The following is a 24500-nucleotide window of genomic DNA, read 5'->3' on the forward strand; positions in this document are numbered from 1 at the left end:
TGAAGTCAGAGAATTATGAGCACCGATGTTTTGCCGTAGGGGCTGGCAAGATAATGTCCTCTAAGAGCCTGAACTCAGGAAATTCCTCACTTAGTTGAACCAGAGGCAGAAAACGAAGGGTCAAATCTAGTATGATAAGATCTAGGGCTGCCTATAGACATATGCATTTGTGGTCTAATTAAACCAGGAATGAGTTGCCTCACCATTGCGTGTATTAACACCCCCCCAGCCCCATTTCAAAATGGCTCTGGGGGCACTTTAACTAAACTTCTTTGAATGAGCTTTAGTTAAAACACCCCCATGACAATTTTGAAATGTGGCTTAATACACATGATAGTGAGCTGTTTTAATTAGAGCAGCTGCCTGGGAACCACTTTAATTAAAATGCCCCCCCTCCACCTCTGAACATGTATATACACAGCCCAAGGGCCTTGTTACACCTTACATTGTAAGCCACACAAATGTAAATCAGCTTAGTGTTGTTCGGCTTAGTGCAACAATCACACCTTAAGGCAAAAAACCATCTCTGACTGTCCTTCATCTACATACCTGTGATTTGCCACTAGAGGCTTGGTAAGCAGGGGCAAGAATAGGATCTAGGGGCAGGATTAGGAGCCCCCTAAATCTGAGCCATTTTCAGTCTGAGGAATAAAAGCTGGTTCAGGTTTAAGCATCCCCAGGTGATGCCAGGACTCAACGTGCACAGGGGCTGGGGCTCCTGTGGCTAGCAGGGGTTGCTGGCTGTCAGGGAGGACCACATGGGAGGTACCAAGGCTGCCAGGCACTCCAGGGCTATGGCACTCATTCTGCCCAGCAAGAGCAGCGAGTCAGTTTGGGTGGCAGTAGAAGCCACCGCAACTGCTGTGCACTCTAAGGCCGTGATGCTCGTTCTGCATGATGTGCTGGACCAGCTTGCTGCTTCCACTGGGCAAAGCAAGCACCACAGTTTTTCTGAGGACAAAATCAGTCACTGGAAAAAATACATCTCCAGACTCTGACATCCTGTCAGATTATTTTCTTCTGAGGCTATGTACAGACATGTGAGGGGATAGCGGAGGGGAAAGGGGGGAGGGGTTAGAGGGAGGTTAAATTGCCTTCAAAATGGCCACCTGATGTAAGGTAAGTCAAGATGGGGAGGAGTGGGGGGAGTTGGAGGTGCAATCAGGGGTCCATGGGTGGATGGGGATGAGGGGTAAGCAGGATCCAAAGGAGATTAGGGAAATGGGGTCCAGGTGCAAACCAAGGAGATGGAGGAGGGGGCATGATGCACAGGAGGAATTGGGGAGAGCAGGTGCGATCCGCAGGGGGTTGCTAGGGTTCCGGAGGCTTTGGCAGGATCAGCAGGGTTTGCAGAGTCTGTAGTGGGGCTGGGGGAGACTAAGGGCTATTTTTAGCCCCGTCTCCCCCCAGTAAACCTACATCCCCATCCCTCCTCCCCTCTCCCTGCCCCCACCCAGGACTTACTTCTTTGGCTCCCAGCAGTGGCAAACACTGATAAAATAGCACCTGGAGCAGCTTGCAGGATGGAGATTCAAGGTGGGGCTGGTCGGCTCTGTGGTGGAGGGGGATGGGCGAGGGTCTATGGGGCTAAAAATGGCCAAGTGCTGGGTGGGAGGGGTGGGTAGGAAAAGTCCAGCCCTGGAACTGAGGTCAACGGCTGGGCTTTCCCAGCCCTGGGTGGCACAGGTAACTGTACTGAAGTTCAGTGAACCAGTCTAACCTAGAAAGATTAAGTTTGAGTGTACATCAAGCCAGGTCCATCTTCGACCAGGTTTTGCCATTTTTAGACTAGTCTATTTGCATGGAATTTCTGTACTGTTATGGGTTTAGACTGATTTCCAATCACTTAGACCAGGTCTAAGTGAAATGTCCACACTCAGGCGAACTAACTTAGATTGGATGGCCATTTTTAATACTATCTAACCTCCTTCGACCTCTACTAATGTCTGCACTTAGCCTGAAAAGGGGTCCAGTAAAAATATAACTGCAGTATTCTATGGTTATTTGCCAATTATTTGCAATGAAAATATACTCCATTTATAAGTAAAATGATGCACCCCCACTTCCACCCTAAATGGCCGCTACAACAAACCCATTCTGGAATTAGACAGTCACATAAAGACTGTCCTTCTAGCACATCCTCACCTATTGAAAATACCTTGCAGACAAATTCTATCCTTAATTCCAGCTTATTACTGGTAAGAATAAAAGAACCCTCATAGTCTTCCCTAAACTAAGTGTCTATAGATGGTAATTGGGAAAAAATGCTCTTCACTTGTAAACAAAACAAATTAGACAAGTAATTACTGAGACACAATAAACATGGAACTCCAAAATACGGTCTGCTAAAAACTCATTTTATAGAGCTGACTTTTTAAATAGTGACTGCTGTGTTAGATTACTAAATTTTAGTAACTTTATCAATTTAACAAAGTTTGTGGTTGTTAAAAATAATACAATTGCTCAGAAACGTAAACCACAATTAATTCTGAAAATAAAACAAAACCAAAACCAAACCCCAAACAAATCATGCCCAATCTGAATCCTATGACCAACAATTCAGGAAACAAACAAAAAATCCTTAAGACAAAATGCTGCAGTATTTTGTGGGTCTGAATCTCAACTTGTGTATAAAATCAGCTGTAATTCCACTGAGGTCAACAGACTTACACTTGACACACACTAGAAAACAACCAGTCCCTACAGACTGCATATACTACACCAGTTCAGAAAATACAACAATCTTCTGAAACTGGAGAGCTGCAGGACAGCTATACTTGTAAGTGTTCAGTCCATAGTTTCATAGATTTCATAGACATTAGGGCTGGAAGGGACCTCAGAAGATCATTGAGTCCAGCCCCCCACCCAAAGGGCAGCAAGTCAGCTGGGGTCATAGGATCCCAGCAATAAGCATCCAATTTGCTCTTGAAGGTGTTCAATGTAGGTGCTTGAACCACCTCTGCTGGCAGGCTGTTCCAGACCTTGGGGGCTCGGACAGTAAAGAAATTCTTCCTTATGTCCAGCCTGAAACGGTCTTGCAGGAGTTCGTGACCGTTCGACCTCGTCATCCCTTGGGGTGCTCTGGTGAACAAACGTTCCCCCAGATACTGGTGGTCACCCCTGACAAGCTTGTAGGTGGCCATCAGATCACCCCTGAGCCTGCACTTTTCCAGGCTTAAGAGCACCATGGCTCTCAGCCTGTTGTCCTAAGGTCTGTTTTCCTGACCTCTGATCATGAGCATGGCTCTTCTCTGGACTCTCTCAAGCTTCTCCACACCCTTTTTGAACTGTGGAGCCCAAAACTGGATGCAATACTCCAGCTGTGGCCTCACCAAGGGGAGAATGACGTCCCGGGATTTGCTTGAGAAGCATCTATGGATGCAAGCCAGCATTTTGGTAGCTTTACTAGCCACAGCATCACACTGCAGGCTCATGTTCATCTTCTGGTTAACGATGACCCCCAAGTCTCTTGCTTCCGTGGTGCTAGCCAGTGTAGCACTGCCAAGCCTATAAGGATGCTGCAGGTTTTTCTTCCCAAGGTGGAGAACCTTGCATTTTTTGGTGTTAAGCACCATCAGGTTCTCGTCCGCCCATTTGCTGAGTCTGTCCAGGTCAGCCTGGATCACCCACCTGTCTTCTGGTGTGGATGCTTGGTCCCTAAGTTTGGTGTCATCAGCGAACTTGGCCAGTCCGCTTCTGACTCCAATGTCTACATCATTAATGAAGATGTTGAACAATATGGGTCCAAGGATGGACCATGATGAGTAACTTCCATCAATTACTACCCTCTGGGTTTGACCACGGAGCCAGTTTCCCAGCCAGCAGATCGTGGTGGACACAAGGCCACAATTAGCCAGTTTTGCCAAGAGGTGATCATGGGATACCAGATCGAAGGCTTTTCTGAAGTCAAGATATATGACATCAATCTCTTCTCCCTTGTCCAGGTGATAGGTCACCTGGTCATAGAAGGAAATGAGACTGGTTGAGCAAGACCTACCCACAACAAACACATGCTAGCTATCCTTTAGGATGTTGGTGTTGGTGCTAGCTATCCTTTAGGATATAGGATGTTGGTGTTGAACAGATTTCAAGTCACACGTGGTAAGAAATCTCTTGAATACTGCTCTATTGTTATGGGGTTTTTTCCCCATCTATCTGGATATTTTTCATGTTTTTTATTTTAAGAAGTGAGAGAAACATAACGTACCTCAGCCCAGAACTCTGCATATATGTCATTGGCTGTCACTCTGGTAACTGGCCATAATTTTGTTACAGAACACAGATCACAAGCTGTCATCATTAGACCAATCACACGATCTCTAGAATACAAGAAGAAATGTCATTTAGATGAAAACTAACAGAGAAAAACATTATATTAAAGTTGTATGCACTAATCTACTCATAAGATTACCATCTAAAATAATGACTAAGCCGAGCTAGCGGAATCATCCATAAGCTGTAGGTATAAGGGATCTGAAGAGGGAAGAGCAGGGGACATGACTGCTCTTGTAGGCACTACTAGGAAACACTGTCTACCACCACAGCTGCAACTGACTCTGGTGAGTATGAATATGAAAAACACACTTCAAGAACAATGTCATTCAGTTTGGTAGCTTATTAAAAAATATATCGTAAGCATGTTTTGTGTATTTCAATCTGGAAGTTACTCTTGTTTACATCATTTGAGGATCCAGTCCAGAATCCTTTCCAGTTTCACTACCTCTTTTATGTATTTATCCCAATAGTCTGCTATTTGAATCTCCAGATCCATAACATTTCTTCTTGCCTCTCAAGCCATCAGTCAAAGGTATTAATATTCAAAAAAGGGTAGTGCAGATATTTTGATTTGGTGCAAGGTGAATGCATTGCGTCTTATTAAAAGAAGGATTTTTTTTAGTACATGTCTCCAGTTTCTTCCACCTGGCTTGCATTTGTTGGGTAAGCATTTCTATTACTTTTATATTCCCAACTCAACATATAAAATTGTGATAGTGGAAAATATTTTTTATCCAGTTCTCTGACAGCTCAAATGAAAGCTATACGACTTTTTGACCCTGCAAATAGGCACTGACTGAGCCTGACTGACAGAGATAGCAACCTAACCTCTTTTATTTTCAAATGTACTTGTGGAGAATAAACATTGAAGGCAAGGAGGTAACACCCATGGAAGACACCTGCTCAGAGAATTCTAGTTACTGGAATTTAGCTAAAAGCCTCTCCTTCCCAGAATTCCCGCCCTCAAGGATTAAACAGCAATAACACTGTATCATAGTATGAAAATTTAGGAGTGCATTATGAAAAGATCAGGGCTATGTGAAGCTTCAGTCGCTGATTCGATCTGGCAGAGATTCAGCCCAATTTGGTGGCCAAATCTCCGCATCCAGACTGAATCAGGAGACCCTTTAAATCTCTCCAAATCGAATCAGACCTCTCCAAATTGATTTGGAAAGATTTGACGATTTGGACATAGACGCAGCTTCAAATGTTTTTTCTACATACCTCAAGGTACCAGGCGACTCGTGAATGTTGAGGTGGTAGGGTGGATGGAGCATCCCACAGGAGCATGAGGAGGTCCCCAATGTGTTCGGCAGCAGACCTGGAAGTGGACCAGAAGCAACTCTGGTCCACTTCCAGGTTCACCGGGAAGTGTGCCAGAGGCCCCACGCCCCCTGCATACCCCTGGCTCGGTGACTGGTGACTCCTAGGTCTGGGGAAGCACTTGGGGTCCCCCCACAGCCGATTGCCAGGCCGGGGGTGTGGGAGGGCCCCTAGCACACTCAGCAGCAGACAAGAAGTATTTCTGGTCTACTTCCGGGTTCGCTGCCAAGCATGCAGAGGCACCCCGCTGCACTCCTGTGGGATGCTCCATCCGTCCCAGCATCACAGCATTCATGAGCCATGCCTGGTACCTCAGGGTATGTAGAAAAAAAAAACATTTAAAGCTGTCTCTATGGCCAAATCACTGATTCTCTGAACCCAGGCAACCCAGGCTCGACCGCAGCTACTGGCCCCGCTCTCCCCAACTCAAAGCGAAAGGTGTTTGTTGTGGGAGACTCCATCCTGCGGGGCACTGAGGGGGCAATCTGCCACCCCGACCCCTTAGCCCGGGAAGTCTGCTGCTTCCCGGGGGCCCGCATCCGAGACATTGCGGAGAGGATCCCGCAGCTCCTCCGGCCCACAGACCACTACCCCATGCTCCTTATTCATGTGGGCACCAATGACACGGCTCGGAGCACCCCCAGCCAGGTCATGAGGCGCTACAGGGAGTTGGGAGTGGGGCTTAGGGGTCTGGGAGCTCAGGTGGTGTTTTCGTCGATCCTCCCAGTCTCGGGCTATGGGCTGAGGAGGGAGAGGAGGATCCACGCGGTGAACCAAAGACTGCGGCGCTGGTGTTATCGGAAAGGATTTGGCTTCCATGACCACAGCCCGCTCTTTGGCGAGAAAGGCAGCGAGCTGCTGGGAAGAGATGGCCTCCACCTCTCTCCCCTGGGGAGGAGGCTCTTCTCAGCCAGGCTGGCTGACCTGCTCCACTGGGCTTTAAACTAAGCCCGCTGGGGGATGGGGGGACTACTGCCCCTGCTGACCCGCTGAACGGCCCTTGCAAAGCCAGCGGACCAAGGCACTTAAGGGGGCACTTAAGGGAGCCCACCCCTGCCCCAGCCCTGGCACAATCTGTGGGCAAGGCAAGAGACCCCAAGGGCACACTTGCCTGCCTGTACACTAATGCCAGGAGCCTGGGCAACAAGCAGGACGAGCTCGTCTTCCTGCTCAGTGCAAAGAAATATGATGTCACTGGGATAACGGAGACCTGGTGGGACTCCACCCATGACTGGACCACGGGTATAGAGGGCTATACCCTATACAGGAGGGATCGTGTTGACAAAAGGGGCGGGGGTGTAGCTCTCTATGTCAAGGAAAGCTACATGTCCCTGCAAGCTGATGTTGGCGACCAGCATGGATAGCTAGAGACCCTCTGGGTAAAAATTCGTGGGGAATTCGGCACAGGGGACACAACGGTGGGAGTCTACTACAGACCTCCCACTCAAAGTCCCGAGCTTGACCAGGAGTTTGCCCGGGAACTGACTGAGGCCGCTTGCTCCAGGACCTTGGTTGTCATGGGTGACTTCAATTACCCGGACATCTCCTGGGAAGATCACTCAGCTAAATCTGAGCGGGCGCAAAGCTTTCTCTCGTGCGTGGATGACCTCTACCTGACTCAAGAAGTCTATGGGCCAACGAGAGACAAAGCGCTGCTTGACCTGGTACTGGCTACGGGGGACGACCTAATCGGCGACCTAGTGATCGATGGGAAGTTGGGTGACAGCGACCACGAGCTGATCACCTTCACCATCCGCCGTAAAGCTGGCAAGTCAGTCAGCAACACAGAAGTCCTTGACTTCAGAAAAGCCGACTCTGACAAGCTCAAGAGGCTAGTCGGTCAGGCCCTCAGGGACCATGACCCCAGGGAGATGGGAGTTCAAGAAGAGTGGTTGCTTCTCAAGGAAGCGATCCTCAGTGCACAAGCTAAATCTATTCCAACATGGAGGAAAGGCAGCAAGAAGGCACAGCAGCCCCCCAGCTCTCCAGAGACCTAGCAGACCTACTGTGGCTAAAAAGGAAAGCCTACAAAGGATGAAGGACGGGATTCACCTCCAAGGAGGATTACTCCGCGCTGGTCCGGTCCTGCAGGGACCAAACCAGGAAAGCCAAGGCTGCAACTGAACTCCAACTAGCTTCAGGCATCAAGGACAACAAAAAGTCCTTTTTCAGATATGTGGGGAGCCGGAGGAAAAGCAAGGGCAATGTTGGACCCCTGCTAAACCAGATGGGGCAACTGACAACTGACGCCCAGAAAAAAGCCAACCTATTAAATAGGTACTTTGCATCAGTCTTTCATCAGTCACACGGGATGCCCATGCCTGCTATGGGACAGGGAAATCTGGGTGAGGGGAATCCCCTACCCTCCATCAATGCTGACCTCGTGAAGGAAAACCTTGAGAAGCTGGATACCTTCAAGTCAGCAGGCCCTGACAATCTGCACCCCAGGGTACTCAAGGAGCTGGCGAGCGTCATAGCCCAGCCCCTGGCACGGATCTTTGAAAACTCCTGGCGCTCTGGTGTAGTGCCCGAAGACTGGAAGAAGGCCAATGTGGTGCTGATCTTCAAGAAAGGGAGGAGAGTGGATCCGGCTAACTACAGGCTCATTAGCCTGACTTCTATCCTGGGGAAGATCTTAGAAAAGTTTATTAAGGAGGCCATCCTTGAGGGACTGGCCCAGGCTAACATCATAAGGGATAGCCAGCACGGGTTTGTTGCGGGTAGGTCTTGTTTGACCAATCTCATTTCCTTCTATGACTAGGTGGCCTATCACCTGGACAAGGGAGAAGAGATTGATGTCATATATCTTGACTTCAAAAAAGCTTTTGATCTGGTATCCCATGATCACCTCTTGGCCAAACTGGCCAGTTGTGGCCTTGGCTCCACCACGATCCGCTGGCTGGGAAATTGGCTTCGTGGTCGGACCCAGAGGGTTGTGATTGATGGCAGTCACTCATCATGGTGCCCTGTGACCAGTGGGGTCCCTCAAGGCTCTGTCCTGGGACCCATACTGTTCAACATCTTCATTAACGATGTGGACATTGGAGTCAGGAGTGGACTGGCCAAGTTTGCAGATGACACCAAACTTTGGGGCAAAGCATCCACGCCAGAAGATAGGCGGGTGATCCAGGCTGACCTGGACAAGCTCAGCAAATGGGCAGACGAGAACCTCATGGTGTTTAACACCAAAAAATGCAAGGTTCTCCACCTTGGGAGGAAAAACCCGCAGCACCCTTATAGGCTCAGCAGTGCTACGTTGGTTAGCACTACAGAAGAAAGAGACTTGGGGGTCATCATTGACCACAAGATGAACATGAGCCTCCAATGCGATGCTGCGGCTAGTAAAGCGACCAAAATGCTGGTGTGCATCCATAGATGCTTCTCGAGCAAATCCCTCGTCATTCTCCCCTTGTACTCGGCCTTGGTGAGGCCGCAGCTGGAGTACTGCGTCCAGTTTTGGGCTCCACAATTCAAAAAGGATGTGGAGAAGCTTGAGAGAGTCCAGAGGAGAGCCACGCGCATGATCAGAGGTCAGGAAAACAGATCTTACGATGACAGGCTGAGAGCCATGGGACTCTTTAGCCTGGAAAAGCGCAGGCTCAGGGGTGATCTGATGGCCACCTATAAGTTTATCAGGGGTGACCACCAGGATCTGGGTGAATGTCTGTTCACCAGAGCGCCCCAAGGGATGACGAGGTCGAACGGTCCGAAACTCCTGCAAGACGGTTTCAGGCTGGACATAAGGAAGAATTTCTTTACTGTCTGAACCCCCAAGGTCTGGAACAGTCTGCCAGCGGAGGTGGTTCAAGCACCTACATTGAACACCTTCAAGGGTAAATTGGATGCTTATCTTGCTGGGATCCTATGACCCCAGCTGACTTCCTGACCTTCGGGCAGGGGGCCGGACTCGATGATCTCCCGAGGTCCCTTCCAGCCCTAATGTCTATGAAATCTATGAAAGCACTGAATCTTCAGATTCAGCTCAATCAAATTGGGACGGTAATTGAATCACTGTCCCCAATTTGGGCTGAATCCAAATTGAATATGGCCTATTTCACACACCCTAAGAAAACATCATCGAACCTAACTTTCAGGGTAACAAAAAGGGTAATTTTCAATGTTTTTGCATTCTTTCATACAGAATTAAAAAAATCTCTGTGCTTATCCAATTGTTTTGAGAAGTCTGAAATTCAGCGATTAATGACAAAATAGTTTTAGTATATATTTCTGAGTTTAGTTAGTGAAAGGTATGTCTGCTTTTTTTGTAATTTTGCTGGGTCACATTCTAATTTCTTTGCTCAAGGTTCCATGCTGCCTGATACAGAATATTTTAACATGGTGAAGCAGCAGCACCCAGTTTTTTATTTAACAAAGGTGGAAATGAAATAGTCTTCCCTGGTTTTACTTGCCAAGAAGCAACATGTTCAAAACTACACATTCAACTTACTGTGACCTGCAATCTCATTGGTGACCTCAGTATTGTCCAAAAAACAAACACCCCCAAAACAAACAAAAAACACCTGGGCAATTTTGATCAGTCCACTTCCAAACAAATTAAACTGAGATGCACAAAGGTATGCAGAGTATAGGGTAAAAATATCCACACAGGGGAAGAAGTGCAGAATAGTTAGTGCACTCTAAATTCACACCTTTGTTCCATACTAGCTTCCCCTCGCAGGCAAGACTTTTATGAATTCATCAACAGAAGTTGGATATCTGGATCATTGTTGCTGCACACACATACTTAGTCTCAGTGGTTGCTACGTGTGAAAAAGACACTCTATGCATGGTGAAAAGCCTGAGCTTTTCTTTGTTGTCATTTGTAAATGCAAAATCTTGAAGAAGTAATGTTTGTGTTACCTGTGTGCTTGATTTTTAAGGTTTAAGGCTCCTGTCTGATGCAACTCTTCCAGCTGTTTTCTGTTTCCAAAGTACAGGGCAAGATCTGTAGCAATGATGGCTTTGCGGATGATCTCCAGAACCTGCTCATACTCACTGGAGCTCAGAGTGGAGAAGACATTGTGCCCTTCCAGCTATGAAAAAGTAAAAAACCAATAAAAAGCACAAGCTCTAATTCTGAGATGATTCCAGTCTTTTCTTATCAAACAGGTTACAACAGTTTTACAGCCCAATGGAGACTGTGGTATTGTACCAATTATAACAGAAAATGGACTTTTGTATTCCCTGTTTTAAATACTGGTATGGAATTGCTGCAAGCACAAATCAGTCATGGGATCTTAAGCATCTGTACATTTTAAATGCTGACTCTCCTAATACAGTTTGTTTATTTCTTGCTTGATGCGAGTAGAATCAGGCAGTGCCTGACATAAATACCAGTTCTACCCACAGAAAAAAGTTAGGCCTCCAAATATTTATAGATACCTAACTCTGGGAATGGTCACAGGGCTTCATTTTCAAAAATATGACCAAACCCTGTGAAGTACTGGGGACCTTCCCCATTATGCTTAGTCCCACAGACAGCGCTTCTCAGGATTATTTATTTCCCTCTTCCTCTACTCGTGTTACTTTCAAAAGAGTCTGTGTCCTTCTGAGAAAGCTTTTTCTGAAGTCCACAGGTGTTACTAGGGAGGAAACACAAAAATCTTTCCTCCTCCCTCCCTCTCTATTATCTGTATGTGTTACCTACATGGCACCTCCATCTGCTAACAGCCTGGGAATTTGGGATTCAACCCTAATTCAGAGAGCGTCACTATCAAGGTAGCAAACTGGCTTTTTCCCCGGTGAAGAGAACAGGCACGTTTTATTAGTGGATAGTGAATGCATTAATAATTAAAATGGATTAGGGAACATCTAGTTACAGTACTACACTTATTGTGAGCTGATTGTACAGCACTAAATGAAATGTACTTGCAGTAGCTGCATACACGGATACAATATCCTCTTTAGAAATGAAGTTAATTACAACACATTTGCATATGTGAACTCTTCAGAAAAAGACACCTTTTTAAAGGTGTTGCTTTATTCACGCACTAAAAATAACAATGCCTCCTGTTATGGAGACTCTACCAACAGCCCTTTCTATTATTTGCTATTTTTAGACTACATATAACAGACAATATACAGAGATCCTTGGTAAAGCTACACCACAGTTTTAGCAGCACTACCTGCTGTCTCTGTTTTTGGAAAAACTTATCAAGGCTCTAAAGCCCAGAGAGGGAAAGAAAAAAAATTAAAAGAATAAGCCAACCAAGTCAAGGTGCCTGCATTCACAAACAGAAACATTATTAAAAATGCCTTACTAAAATGTTTGTTTTAACATTTAATTGGCACTTGTGCAGAAGCTGACCAGGTCTTTCCAACTTTTGTCAACCAATTATGTAAGAATAAATTGTTCAAAAGCAAATCCCCACTAATATAAATAGGCTTGCCTTTTTCTGTCATCAGGAATGTAAAATTTAACGTACAACATTTCTGCCAGGATAAATAGATTGATTATGAATACTGTAATTAAAATATAATCTATTTGTCTCTCAACGCTCCTTTGACAGTATTCTACATATGTTTCACACCAACATTTTAACCCTTTGTCACAGAATTGCAAGCAGTAGACCTCCTAGTGTGGATGGTTTGCATTTTTTCCTACTCCTGCCATACAATTGCCAAGAATATGTATCCAGGTCCTTCCTATTATATCTATGTAGCAATACTGCCCCACAAGGGATGGAGGTGCCACTTCTAGTGTCTTGCAAGCTACAATACAAGGGGCAACAACAGTAGTAGATGGATGTGTGACAGCTTCTATGTACACTATTCAGAGGTGATCTAGTTCCTGTAAGTTATGCACTGCTGGAAGCTACTGAATGCTATGTAAAGTGCTTGTCTAACTGAAAAGAGGATGTTATTCCTTCCATCATGAGCTAAAACTAATAATTGGAATTCTCTACAGTTAAATAAATGAAACATGGCATGGATCTAGTCTAAAATGGATGGAACAAGCTGCTATGAAGTTCTAAAGAAGTGTAAATATCCAGAAATAATACCTACCAGGCCAGACCTTTTAACTCTCCTGCTTGTAATCTAGGACTGTGGGGAAGGTCTCAATCCTGGAGCCATTCGGTCTCCAGTGTAAAACAGAATAAACTAAATGTTGTTCTTTGACACTGACTGCAAATAACATCCAGACCTCATTCAGGAAGCAAGTACTTGAATCTGTGCAGAAGCATTCTCCACATGTCCTTTTTACTGGCTACATGCCACTATTACATCTAACCACCAACCTAGAAACAGTTATGCTGAGTGCGTCTACACAAGACGCTACATTGCTGTAGCAACACGTTATGGCAGAGTAGCTCGTTGCTATGGTGACATAGCATTGGCAGGCACAAACTGTGACACCAAAGCTATGCTGTTGTAGTGACATGCTACTTCATTATAATGTGTTGCTATGGCAACATAGCTGCTAAAAATAACCATGTGCCGTCATGTAGTACTTCCTAAAGCAGCGGAGGGCAGAGTCTGGCCCGCAGACCAGATCCAGCCGGCAGTGGACCCCATTTCCCAGCAGCCCCTGCCTGTGTGACTGGGGCCGGTTTACCTGGAGACCCCAGCAGTAGCTGTACTGTGATAGCTTAGGCCCAGGATTTCTGTGGAGACAGGCCCCAGTAGCACTGGCAGGCAACAGAGATGCCAGCTTCTTCCTGGCGGGTGATATTTGAGCGGGAGCTGTGTTGTAAGCAGGAGTGGGGCGGGCAGTGGCAGCAGTGCTGCTGGGAGGAATGGCTATGGGAGCTACAGGGATTTTTGGGGTGACTATAGCCCCACCAAACCTCCAGCACTACCCCTGCTGGCAGGGTACACAGCAGGGCAGGAAGCTGCTCTGGAGCTAGGCTGGGATCTTGCATGGTGATAGCATGGTCCAGAGCCAGGGCAAAGCCATGACCAGCAGCCTGCACACCCTGGGCAAGGGCATGCTTCAGAACATGTTGTCACTGCTGCAAGGAGCCAGGGCAGAGCCACGATCTGCTGCCTGCACGTTCTGCCCAGGGCATGCAGGCTGCAGACTGCAGCTCTGCTCTGGCTCTGGACCACGCTGTCAGTGCCAGAAGTCCCAGCTCGGCTCCGGGGTAGCTCCATGCTCTGTTGTGTGCCCTGTCAGCACTGCTGGGGCTGGTCCCAGGGAAGTCCTGGCCTTGCCCTATCACAGCATGGCTGCTGCTGGGGTCTCCATGGAAACTGGCCCCAGCCACGCAGGCAGGGGCTGCTGGGAAAAGGAGTCCAGCCACCGGCCCACCCTATCCTAAATCAAGTACTAAATAACAACCGTGCCGTGGGGGGCATGTATATACGTGCCTGCTGACTCCCCGGGATTCCACCAGAACAGCCATTACTGTCTGGTTTAAATTTGCTTTGCACTTCTAGAGTGGCACAAAAATGTTTCAATAAGTCTGAGGATCCTGTTCACCATGTACAAACTCCTTTGAGCAATGAATACTAAAAATCAAATGCCATGTCTACACTCAAGGACTCATTTATATGTAAATGAGTGAACATACAGAGTTCCAGCTTCTTGGGTGGAACGTATGCTTTTCCTAAAATAATCTCAGGAGACAGTTTTGACCATGATACAGATTATGTGTGTATTTACTAACTCCTGATATACTATTTAAGAAAATGGGTACCTTCCCCCTGAAAGACCAGAAAGAAAGACATATTAATAATGAATTAGACACACAGCTGAATGAGAAGGAAGTATACAGGGAATGTGCAAAGAAACAAAAACAGTGAGCACAAAAGAAATAAATTATTTACCGGCAACCATTTTCTCTGCTACTAATTTGATGTGATTTTTGACTAAAGACAAAATACCTGTCACTATAATTAAGTTTCCTGAAAAGGGTTAGCACATTCTCTGATGGTTTGTATTAATTAGACATATAGAGATATTACTTTACATAATGGGTCTACTGGCACACAGCCTTAAATAAATAAAACATTAACAATAACTGAAGAGCAGCAAGCATAGAAAAACTATAAGACTCTTTTTCTTTGCATGCCAAAATATTATTTTCTCCTAGTTTAAGTACTTATACACATCTCATGCCATGCATTCAATGCTTTAGTGGATTTATTACAGCAGATGATTACATTTCTGAATTTTATACTCCTTTTCTAATTCTTGTGATACATAATGACTTCTTTTAGCTTATTCTGAGGGAAACATACCTATGCAAGAATTCAAATTTTTATTTTTGAAAAAAAGTACATTTCTAGACATGATTCTAGAAGGAAAGCCTCAAGACAATATCCACATGTATTAGACAGGCTCAGAAACAAGCCTGGAATTTAAAAGAACCTCAAATTTATGGTAGTTTACACATTCCAAGAGTTTTGTGTCAATCAGATTGTTTTTAGTGTCTCACTCATGACTTTTGAACACCTGGAGCTGACAATACTGGAACACAGATTTGCTGTAATAAACCATGGCAAAGCCCTCTCCCAAACTTTTATTTTCTAGGCAAACACCCAAAAAGCAGTAATAAAATCAAACATGCTTCAGGAAAAAAGACCTCTACTGAGAAAATGCTACAGCTATTTCAATTAATGAAATACAGTGCATTGAGGGTATACTTTTAGTAATCCTACCTGCAAGATGGACACTGTCTGGGAGAAGTGGTGCTGTTCCATAGTTGAGGTGGAATAAAGAGCTGCCAGGGGATGATCAAATTTCTGAAGGTAGCTGTTGCTGTAACCCCTGTGATCCAGGTCATGACATAAGCAGGCAACTAGAAGACCTTTTCGCTAGAAGAAATGTCAGTGCAAAGACAGAGAGAAAAAAACAAAAACAAAAATAAGTGATGCATTTTCTACCTGTAGGTGTCACTCTAATCTCTTCAAATGTTTTAGTTACCCTTCAATATTATAAGCTAGAAGTTTCTGATAAAAGATTGATATTAGTGTTGCAAAGTCAAGAACTCAAAAGTTAGGAAATGCTAGAATTAAAAATATCTGGGCAAACTTAATTCAATTTCCTTATGGGTACAAATTATAATGCACTCTTTAATTACATGAATACACATTGTTAGTTGCAACTTACTTTGGGAATAAATTAAGGCTCTTACTTAATGAAGAAAACTGATTTTCTGTAGGACCCCTGCCTCATCTGTTCAGCTATTAACATGGAATGCAGAGAGAGAGGATGATCTCATGATCAGGATGGCTGAACCATGCCTTGGAGAACTGGTTTCAACCTCTGGGTCCTGGCAGGGTTCCTATGTGATGCCTGGAAAGTCATTTACACCAACTTTCTTAAAGGTGGACACAAACTGTACTTTCTTTGTTTCACAGATACCAAATCCAAGACCCTAGAGTCTGATTTAAAGAACTGTAAGCACTCACACATGCAACAGTTATTCTAAAAGCTGTACTTCAGTGTCCAATAGCAGTTTATATACTTAAATACCCTGGATGTCTCAAGCTGGACATCCCAAACTAGCAGGTATTTCCCACTCTAATCTCTACTCCTCAATGGTAAAACAGAGGTAACACCACCCCCTTGCCAACAGTGCTGCTGTGAAAATACACTCGTTAATGTTTGTGAAGTACTTACATGCTACAGCAATTAGTATCACAGGAATAGTGCACAGTGAATAAAGTCTAGGGCCTCACACTGAACAACGGGGAAAAAGCAAAATACTAAACAGCTGCTCATTAAGTGAGCATTGTCATTCTTGAGCACCACATGAGGCTTGGGTCTTATATGATTCAGTTCTGGGGTTTTTTTCCCCCCTATAATAGAGACTGTACCATAAGGCACAAAGAGGTCAAATTAGGGATACAGGGTCCATATTAAACTGGCACTTGATTTTAAAAAAAATCAAATTGAAAAAAAGATTAATGTGGCATCACTCAGGGATCAGGAATGGAGTTTTCAACACTTACTTGAGCTAAGAGAGTAACTGAAAGAAGGAAGCTGTTAAAAGGGAATGAAACACTTCACCAGCGAGCTTCAAAGATATTTGCTGACAACAAAGGAGTGATGAGACTCAGGAATAGTGTTATATACTATGAGATCCTGAAGTGAATATTCTTGTGGACACAGCCTCACTGAGGTCACCAAGATGACCTTTTGTCACATCTCCCCAAACTATGTTTGTCCTGTTTGGTCTCCTCTCTCTCTCTGCCTATTTAGCTTAATTTCATTTTCTTCACATAACTAGTTACCAAGTCTCCACTTCTCAGGTTTCTTATCCCAGTCTCAATCTCCTTGCCCAGTAAAAACTACTCTTATAGCTCCCTCTGTACTTCTCCCTGTCCTTTCATTCTCAGTGCTTGTCTCTTTGCCCTGCCAGCCTCAGTTTCCCTCCAACTCCTCAATTCTAGTGCCTAGGTCCAAAACCCCAGCTCAGATGAGCCATTTCAGGGAAGTCCAACTGTCCTTCTGAAACCCTGGGCTGGAGCGTATCTTCTTGCTCTGTGGTTCTGGTGCCTTCACAGGTTAGTCAACACCAGAAGCTGAGAGGCTCAAGTACCTTTAGGGAGGAGATTTTAGCTGACAAGCTCTAACAACCACTTTGCTGAACATGTATGAGTTATGACTTTTCAGAGGCTTGTAACTTTGTAATTTTAGGTAAATTTTAAAGGGGATAGAACAAGCTATATTCCTGACACCACCAAATTTCAAGTTTCATGTCTCTAAAGCATAATGGGGCCACATCTGTGTAAAGAAAAGATCAAGAGATTCTCTCTCTTTCAAATTCAGTCCATTTTTTTCCTCATCTGGATATCAAAAAGGCCTAAACCAGCAGCCTGTAGCAGGCACTAACTAGGAAAATTATGATCTAAATGGTTCATGTCTAGAAAAGTTACAGGCAACTAAAGGATCTTGTAACTAAGTCTAATGATGTGTTCCCTACACTTACCTCCAGGTCTGTGAAAAGCCCTTGGTTGTTCTGAAGTATGGCATACATACAATGTGCAACTGTAATTGCATGCTTCCAGTTGTGATAGGGCACACGGCGATAGTTTTTCTTTACAGACATAGTAAAACGACACAGCTTTTCAAGTTCAAAGCTTAAGAGAAGAGAAATTAGTAAGAGAAAAGGAAACAATAAAAATATTTTTTAGTCACCAAACCCTCCACCGCACCCCGACCTCCCCAGAAACAGCAACACTATTTTTCAACTGGGTCCTCTTCCTCATATCAGAAATATGAAACATTTAATTTCCAATAGGCCTAGTGCACACATGTCTGCTGCTCTTGTTCTTGTCTGTAATTATTAGTACGGTAAACCTATCCAAGGAATTCTCAAGAGTTTATTTTTATAAAAAGATCCCCAAGTCTCATTTCTTTAAGCGAGCATCCATTAAAGCTGACTGAATGATGGATTATAAAAGCTGTATTGAGTCAAACTGAAAAAAGAATCTGTTGGTGAATCAAAAAGACAAGAAATAACATTTCTCTCAGGTCAAATAGAATACTCCTTTAACATAAAACACATGGTTTAGGGCACATTTAATTTTTAATTATTTTAAGACAGAATTAAGGAAATATCAAAACCAAAAGTTATTTTGAATAAAAAATTAAATCTTTTATTGTAGAGGTCTCCTGAAATTGTCAAGTTAACACACATTCACAAAATGTTATTTTTTTTCCTTCACACAGTTATCCAAGAAAGTTACCCACAGTGACAAAGGAAGCTTATGTTTAGATCTAGAATTCAGCCCAAGACACCCAAGTCCAAATTCTGTGCTTTCCCCACAACACCAAAGAGACTAAGCTTCCTATACTATCTTTCACTCATGCTGAAATGTCTGGGTATTGTAATGTATGTCATATATATGATTACTGACCATGTGGTGAGTGCAGCAGTGCTAAGGAGGAAGATTTTAAGGATGAACTGGATATTTTAATCAATAAGGCTGCTTTTGCTTTGTGTAAATTAATTATCCATCATCACCTGAGTGAACTGCCTGTGTCTCGATTGCTATTTTATATAATGACAATATTAGCTGTTCCACTTTTAAAGCATACACGGCCTAAAAACCAAAGCTGACGGGCTCTTACCAATCATGTGTATACGTAAATACATTTACTTTATGAAAGCATTTAGACAAAAACATTTCCATGGCTGCATGCTGAGCAAGGCACTTACTACTGTATTTTCTCACTTGTACTTTTCCCCACAAAATTAGTCTTCCAAACTTGGGTACATGGTATAAGCAGGAAAGCTGATTTTCTGCCCAAAATAGAAGCACCTCATTTTAAATCCTTCTGTACCCAAAGTTTTAAATCAACTGTCCTAGAGCACCCTGACTTTTCTATTCATGCAGCTGAGGGATTCGATTGATGTAAGGGTTCATTGCTCTCCACTCCACAGGTATTAATGACTGCTGTGTTCCATTAATCAAGCTGTTTTTTGTTCTGGCAATTTTTCTGTCTGCTAGCTACTCCTGGTCTCTCTCCTCCCATTTCACAGCCCTACAGACTGTTTTAGCTCTGTTCAAATTCATAGCTCTGCATGCAGAAACCAGTCTTCAGCAGCAGCTACAGTTTGAGCTTCTAGCAAGAAAGAGAGGGCAAGTGATTTGAAGATTAGTCTGTCTTTTCTCTATGAAGCCACAACTCCGGGGAAAAAAATTCTTCATTCTGACTTCTCAAAAACAAGGTATATTTTACTTGGCAGCATACGGTGTGTGAGAAAATATGGTATACTGTGTGCAGATTTTTTAGCTTTACATTAGAGAAAGGCTGGAGATGCATTTTGCACTAAAACTTTCAATTTTTTTTTTAAATCCAGACGTTTAAGTCAGGCATTTTAAAACACCTGTCAAAATACAGTTTCAAGTACAATATTCTTCAGAACATAAATATTACAATAATTATCTCCAACTTGCTCAAATACCTGCTTCTGCTTTTTAGAAGCTAGAAAGGGACAGTTGCCATCAAAGGCAAAATTATCACAGAAAGGACTCCTGAATCCAGAACATAACTATTCCCTCCATCATTTTAAATGCCTAGTGATGACAGTGACAGATTATTCTTACTGAAGGAAAGCAAGAAACTGAGAGTCCATTTCCCCCCTCAGACTACTCTTTGGACAACTGAGTTATATTCTACCTCTTAGGCAGGGGTACAATTCTGGCTTTCAGTAAATTCAGAGTCTAAATGCAAACTTAAGATAGCTATAGACTTTGTTTATGGGAAATAGAAAGCTTTTTTTTTCTTCATTTTTTAAAAGTACCATAAGAAGAAATTTCAAAGTAAAAAAAAATGTATTTTGTGTATGGAAAGAAATTAGGCAGAAGCCCCTTTAACACTGAGTATTTCTTTAAGTGAACATGAAAAAAAAATATATATATTTGTAATCTGAGGGCTGAGACTCACTAAAACAACATTTCAACTAAGGGAAATGTTCTTCAGGTCAGGTCTGAAACTCCTAGAAAACATAGTTTAGAAGAAAATTAATTTAGGAGTAAATTCAGCCCCAACTTGTACAGCCTAAAACATTTTTTGACTATGGAAACTATGTGATTTTGCTACGAAAAGGAGGGGTGACGTTTGTAAACAAAATAGGCTATTGCTCAACCATTTTGCAGTGCAGAGGGAGAAGAGATTTGCTCATGGAAAGGTCAGAAAAAGAGCCAGAAATCCAATGATGTGATCCTGAAGCTAATGAAGGAGTCTGCTGGAGCGGTGGAGCCACTGAATTGTTTTTCAACTTCCCCACACAATCTTGGAGTGACAATAGCTCCTCCTTCCATTACCCCCATCTGCCTAATTCTGCAGAGACCAAAAAAGCTACAGACTTTTTTGGCACTGGGGTAGATTTGGCCAGTAAAGATTCTCAACTTGGTAGTGCTAATAGGAAGTTATATAATGTTAAAAAATATATTATATAATATAGATTTCACAGACGTTAGGGCTGGAAGGGACCTCAGGAGATCATTGAGTCCAGCCCCCTGCCACAGGGGCAAGAAGTCAGCAGGGGTCATAGGATCCCAGCAAGGTAAATGTCCAAATGTCTCTTTAAGGAGTCCAAAGTAGGTGCTTGCACAACCTCTGGCGGCAGTCTGTTCCAGGCCTTGGGGGCTCAGAATGTAAGGAAGTTTTTCCTTATGTCCAGCCTGAAACAGTCTTGGAGGAATTTGTGACTGTTTGACCTTGTCATCCCTTGGGGCACCCTGGTGGACAGACATTTCCCCAGATCCTGATGTACACTGCTTACATACTTATAGGCAGTCACCAGGTCCCCCCGAGCCTATATTTAGGAAACTTAATCAAATCAATTTATTTGACAATCAATTATTTTCACAATGAAGGTGGAAGTAACATTTATGTAAAGAATCTCGTCTCCTTTGCCTTTTGCCATTTTCCAGTTCCATGCTTGGCAATGTTCTACTCTAGAACATATTTTTAAACACTATGTCAACCATATATTAAACCAGAGGGACCAAACTAATAGTCTGTGGGTTGCATCTGGCTCATTGGGCTGTCACCATCTTGGCTGAAGAATAGCCTCCAAGATTAGTGTGCCTCCATTAAGAAACAAAGCAATGTTGCTGTTTATTCCAAGGGCTGCTGTTGGACACCTGGAGTTCTTTATTCTGAGCATTCCTACATCTTAACTCAGCTGGGAAACATCATCAAAAAATACCTGGGACTGGAAACCTAGTTAGTCTTGAGCAGACCCCAGGTATGATGCATAAAATGCAACCATTTGAGGAGACTGATCACAAATATTAATGGAAAAAGTGAATTATGGAGGCAAAATAATAGCAGTGTAAAATATTTTTTAACCATACCAGGCTGTCCCACAGGACTGGTGGACCATGTAGACAAAAATTGCTGGCCAGACATCTTCAAAGGGGCTGATATCAAAGTGGTATCTAACAAAGAAAGTTCAAGTTTAGCAAAAGGAAATATCCTGTTAATCTTATTATATTCATGCTGAGGCTACCAGATAATGTACTCACCTGATATGCTAAGGCTAGTAGATAATGTAGCCACTTGACAGCACTAACCTGCTTCTGAACATGTGTAAACTGACTTTTCTGGGCCAGAGCTTCAGCTGGTGCAAGTTAATGTCATTCTATGGACTCCAATGGAACTATGCTGATTAATAGCACCTGAAGCTGACTAGCCTGGCATGATTTAGAAAACTAAAATTGTTTTTAAAAATGTAATCAAGCAACCAGAATCGTTTTTATTCAACAAGGATAATGAGGGGAATATATAACCCAGTTAAGAAAATCTTCAAACCCTAAGTAATCATTTGCTATGAAAAATGTTAGAGTGGTAAAAGTAAGAATATCATGGCCTTGTCACTGGTGAAATTCAATTATTTGTTTTAAAAGTTGGATAAGGTTTTCTTCAGGCTTTTTTTCAGTCGAATGAGCTTTGACTGGTTAACAGAAAGTCAAAACTTCAAATGCAAACATTTAATACTGTGTTTTTGTGTTTTACCATCCAACATCTTTTCCTTCACATCAGCTTTCATACCTCATGCTAGCGGTCAGTGCAGCTGAGCTATCTGTCCCTTGGTTATAACTTTATCCCTTTCATTGCACCTCTTGTGCTGTACATGTTCTGTTTACTTTGCACTGAACCCAACTAAATATTAGCTTGTGTGGGGTTAAACTAAAGAGCACAGCAGGTGTGTTAGATGTGAAGGTAGGTGAATTGCTTGGAAAAATGGTTAATGTATTCAGATTTCTCAAACTAAAGGTTTTTATGCAGCTCAGAAAGAAAGGCTGTCATATTTAAAAGTAAAAATCAATTTTGTTGAGGAGGTGGGTTATATAATATCATTTAACAAAGCACCAGAAATTACACTGCACAGAACAGTCCTACACTGGGATGGAATCCTATATGCTGCTGAGCACTTTGCCTTTCAACAAGTATATGCTAAACTTTAAGCAGTAGTAGTCCCAGTTAAACTTATGCACAAGCTTATATATGTTGTAGGATCAAAGCCATGGCGCTTAACACTTTGCAGCATTGAGTACCCTGGGCTAGATCCCCAAATGACAGGTGTTGCAACTCTCAGCTCTATAACACCTGACTTATGTATTAGACATCTAGCTCCTAAAGCAGAATTCATAGCCTTGATTAGGCTCTTAAACCCCCTGTACAGAATATGGGAAGTGTTAGGAGTCTCAGAATGAGATTTAAAGTGTCAGCAGGGTGAAACTATCCAAATGTAGCTACTGGAAACTCTTATCAAGAGTCTAAATCCTGCCCTTCTCCCCTAACTTTGGCCTGTAGGGAAGGACCTATAACCACTTGACCCCTATTCTGAAGTTAAATAATTAGTCTTTTTTTTTTTTTTTTTTTTTTAGAAAACTGATGAGAGGGGATGCAACAGGCAAGAGCAGGGGTGGCAACCTACAGCCCACAGGATGGATCTGGCCTGCAGAACCACTGGATCCAGCCCATGGAGCTGGGGCTTTGCCCATGCTATGCCACTTTGCAGCAAGTTTTCCCTCACCGTGCTGCAGCCAGGCAGTGGGAGGAAGTAATGCCAGTGCTAGCTAGGTCCTAGCACTGGCCCATCTCAAGAGCCAAGCCAGGCCATTTCTGGCCCACTGTCAGAAAAGTTTTCTGACTGCTGGGTTAGAGCACTTAGGATGTAGAAGACTCGAGTTCAATTTTTACCTCTGCCTACATGTGTTCAAACCTCTCTTTCTCATCTCCCAGACTAAAGCCCTAACCCCTACAGGCTAAACTCAGACATGGGCATTTTCAGCACTTGTTGAAATTGTTCACCCAGAGGGGCAAAATTTCAATTCTGGTTTTTGCACAAAGGATACTTTATGCATTATAAGCAATGACTAACATGGAAAATACTTAGAAAGGTTTTGGAACAAAGACTAGAGAGCAGACCTCCAGCTCATGAGTGCCCTAATTATTATGCTATAGCCTAATGCTTACTCTTTCTTATCCTTTGGCTCTATACATTTTTAATTCTTTTTTACTCAGAAGAACAAATTTCAACAGTAGATGGTTAAGACTGTCCCCGCACCAGCACTGTCAATCCCATGGTGGTTAGTGCATTCTTCTGGAAGGTAGGAAATGTGTATTTGAACCTAGGACTGTGCCTCACAATGGGGAAGTTCTCTAACTACTGAACTATTGTATAAAAATGGGACATTTCCTGCTCTGGCTGTTTCTGAATGAAAGCAGCTGATGCCACTGTATTTTGTGGAAGCCTGATCCTACACATTTGCAATTGTCTGGGCCTCTCCAGGGACACAAGCAGAGGAATATATTGTTTGTGAATCCTGACTGAGCTTAGCCATGACATAAATGCTGATTTCCTCATTAGTAACAAGATGGAGAAGCTTCTGTACATTTGCAAAAATTTAACTGTAGGTATTTAGTGTACTTTATTAGTGAAAACTTAGGCCTATGCAGACTTTAGGTACCTAATACATCAGACTGTGATTTTGGAAAAACGCATTCTTGGGTTTAGGTGTCCAAATTCAGTGGCCAGCCTCCCTATCCTCTTTTATCTCTACATTCTTTGGACTTGATTTGCTGCTCTCATGCAACATGTGTTGTTGTAAATTACAACTGTGCAAAAAGCTGTCATTCTGACTAGGTATACCTGGGTCCCCTTACTTGTACAGTGATAACAAGATCTAACAAGATATTAGGCAGTGGAGACAACTTCTGTGACAACAGTGATTTCCATAAACCCTTGGGTACATAGAAAAAAATTATTTTTCACAAGACAGGTTGTAGCTTCTCCTAAAATGACAAAAGACTCACAATTCTATTTCCTTGCAGATGTGCGGAGGGAGTGTGCAGTGCATGAGGTTTTGCCACTCTTCTGCAGTACAAACACTGTGATAGGATAGCTTTTCCATTGTTACACGATAAATACATTCTGAATGGCGAATTCTGTGATACATCTGAAAGAACAATTGTTACTTATCAATAC

The 24500-nt window shown here is 43.4% G+C and overlaps 1 protein-coding gene across 1 annotated transcript in view; it reads right to left on the minus strand.

The window, feature by feature from the left end:
* The window catches only part of PDE10A (phosphodiesterase 10A), a 606111-nt gene that overhangs the window by 20347 nt on the left and 561264 nt on the right, over nt 1-24500 (minus strand). The window contains exons 17-22 of the mRNA XM_090042732.1: nt 24329-24471; nt 21361-21444; nt 17478-17628; nt 15202-15357; nt 10459-10631; nt 4208-4319 (exon numbers count right to left, since the gene is read on the minus strand). Coding sequence (XP_089898858.1) covers nt 4208-4319; nt 10459-10631; nt 15202-15357; nt 17478-17628; nt 21361-21444; nt 24329-24471 — 819 coding nt within the window. The remainder of the gene's footprint in view (nt 1-4207; nt 4320-10458; nt 10632-15201; nt 15358-17477; nt 17629-21360; nt 21445-24328; nt 24472-24500) is intronic.

The sequence above is a fragment of the Crocodylus siamensis genome, chromosome 1 (assembly GCF_052110815.1).
Source record: "Crocodylus siamensis isolate JL-2025a chromosome 1, ASM5211081v1, whole genome shotgun sequence".
NCBI lineage: Eukaryota > Metazoa > Chordata > Crocodylia > Crocodylidae > Crocodylus > Crocodylus siamensis.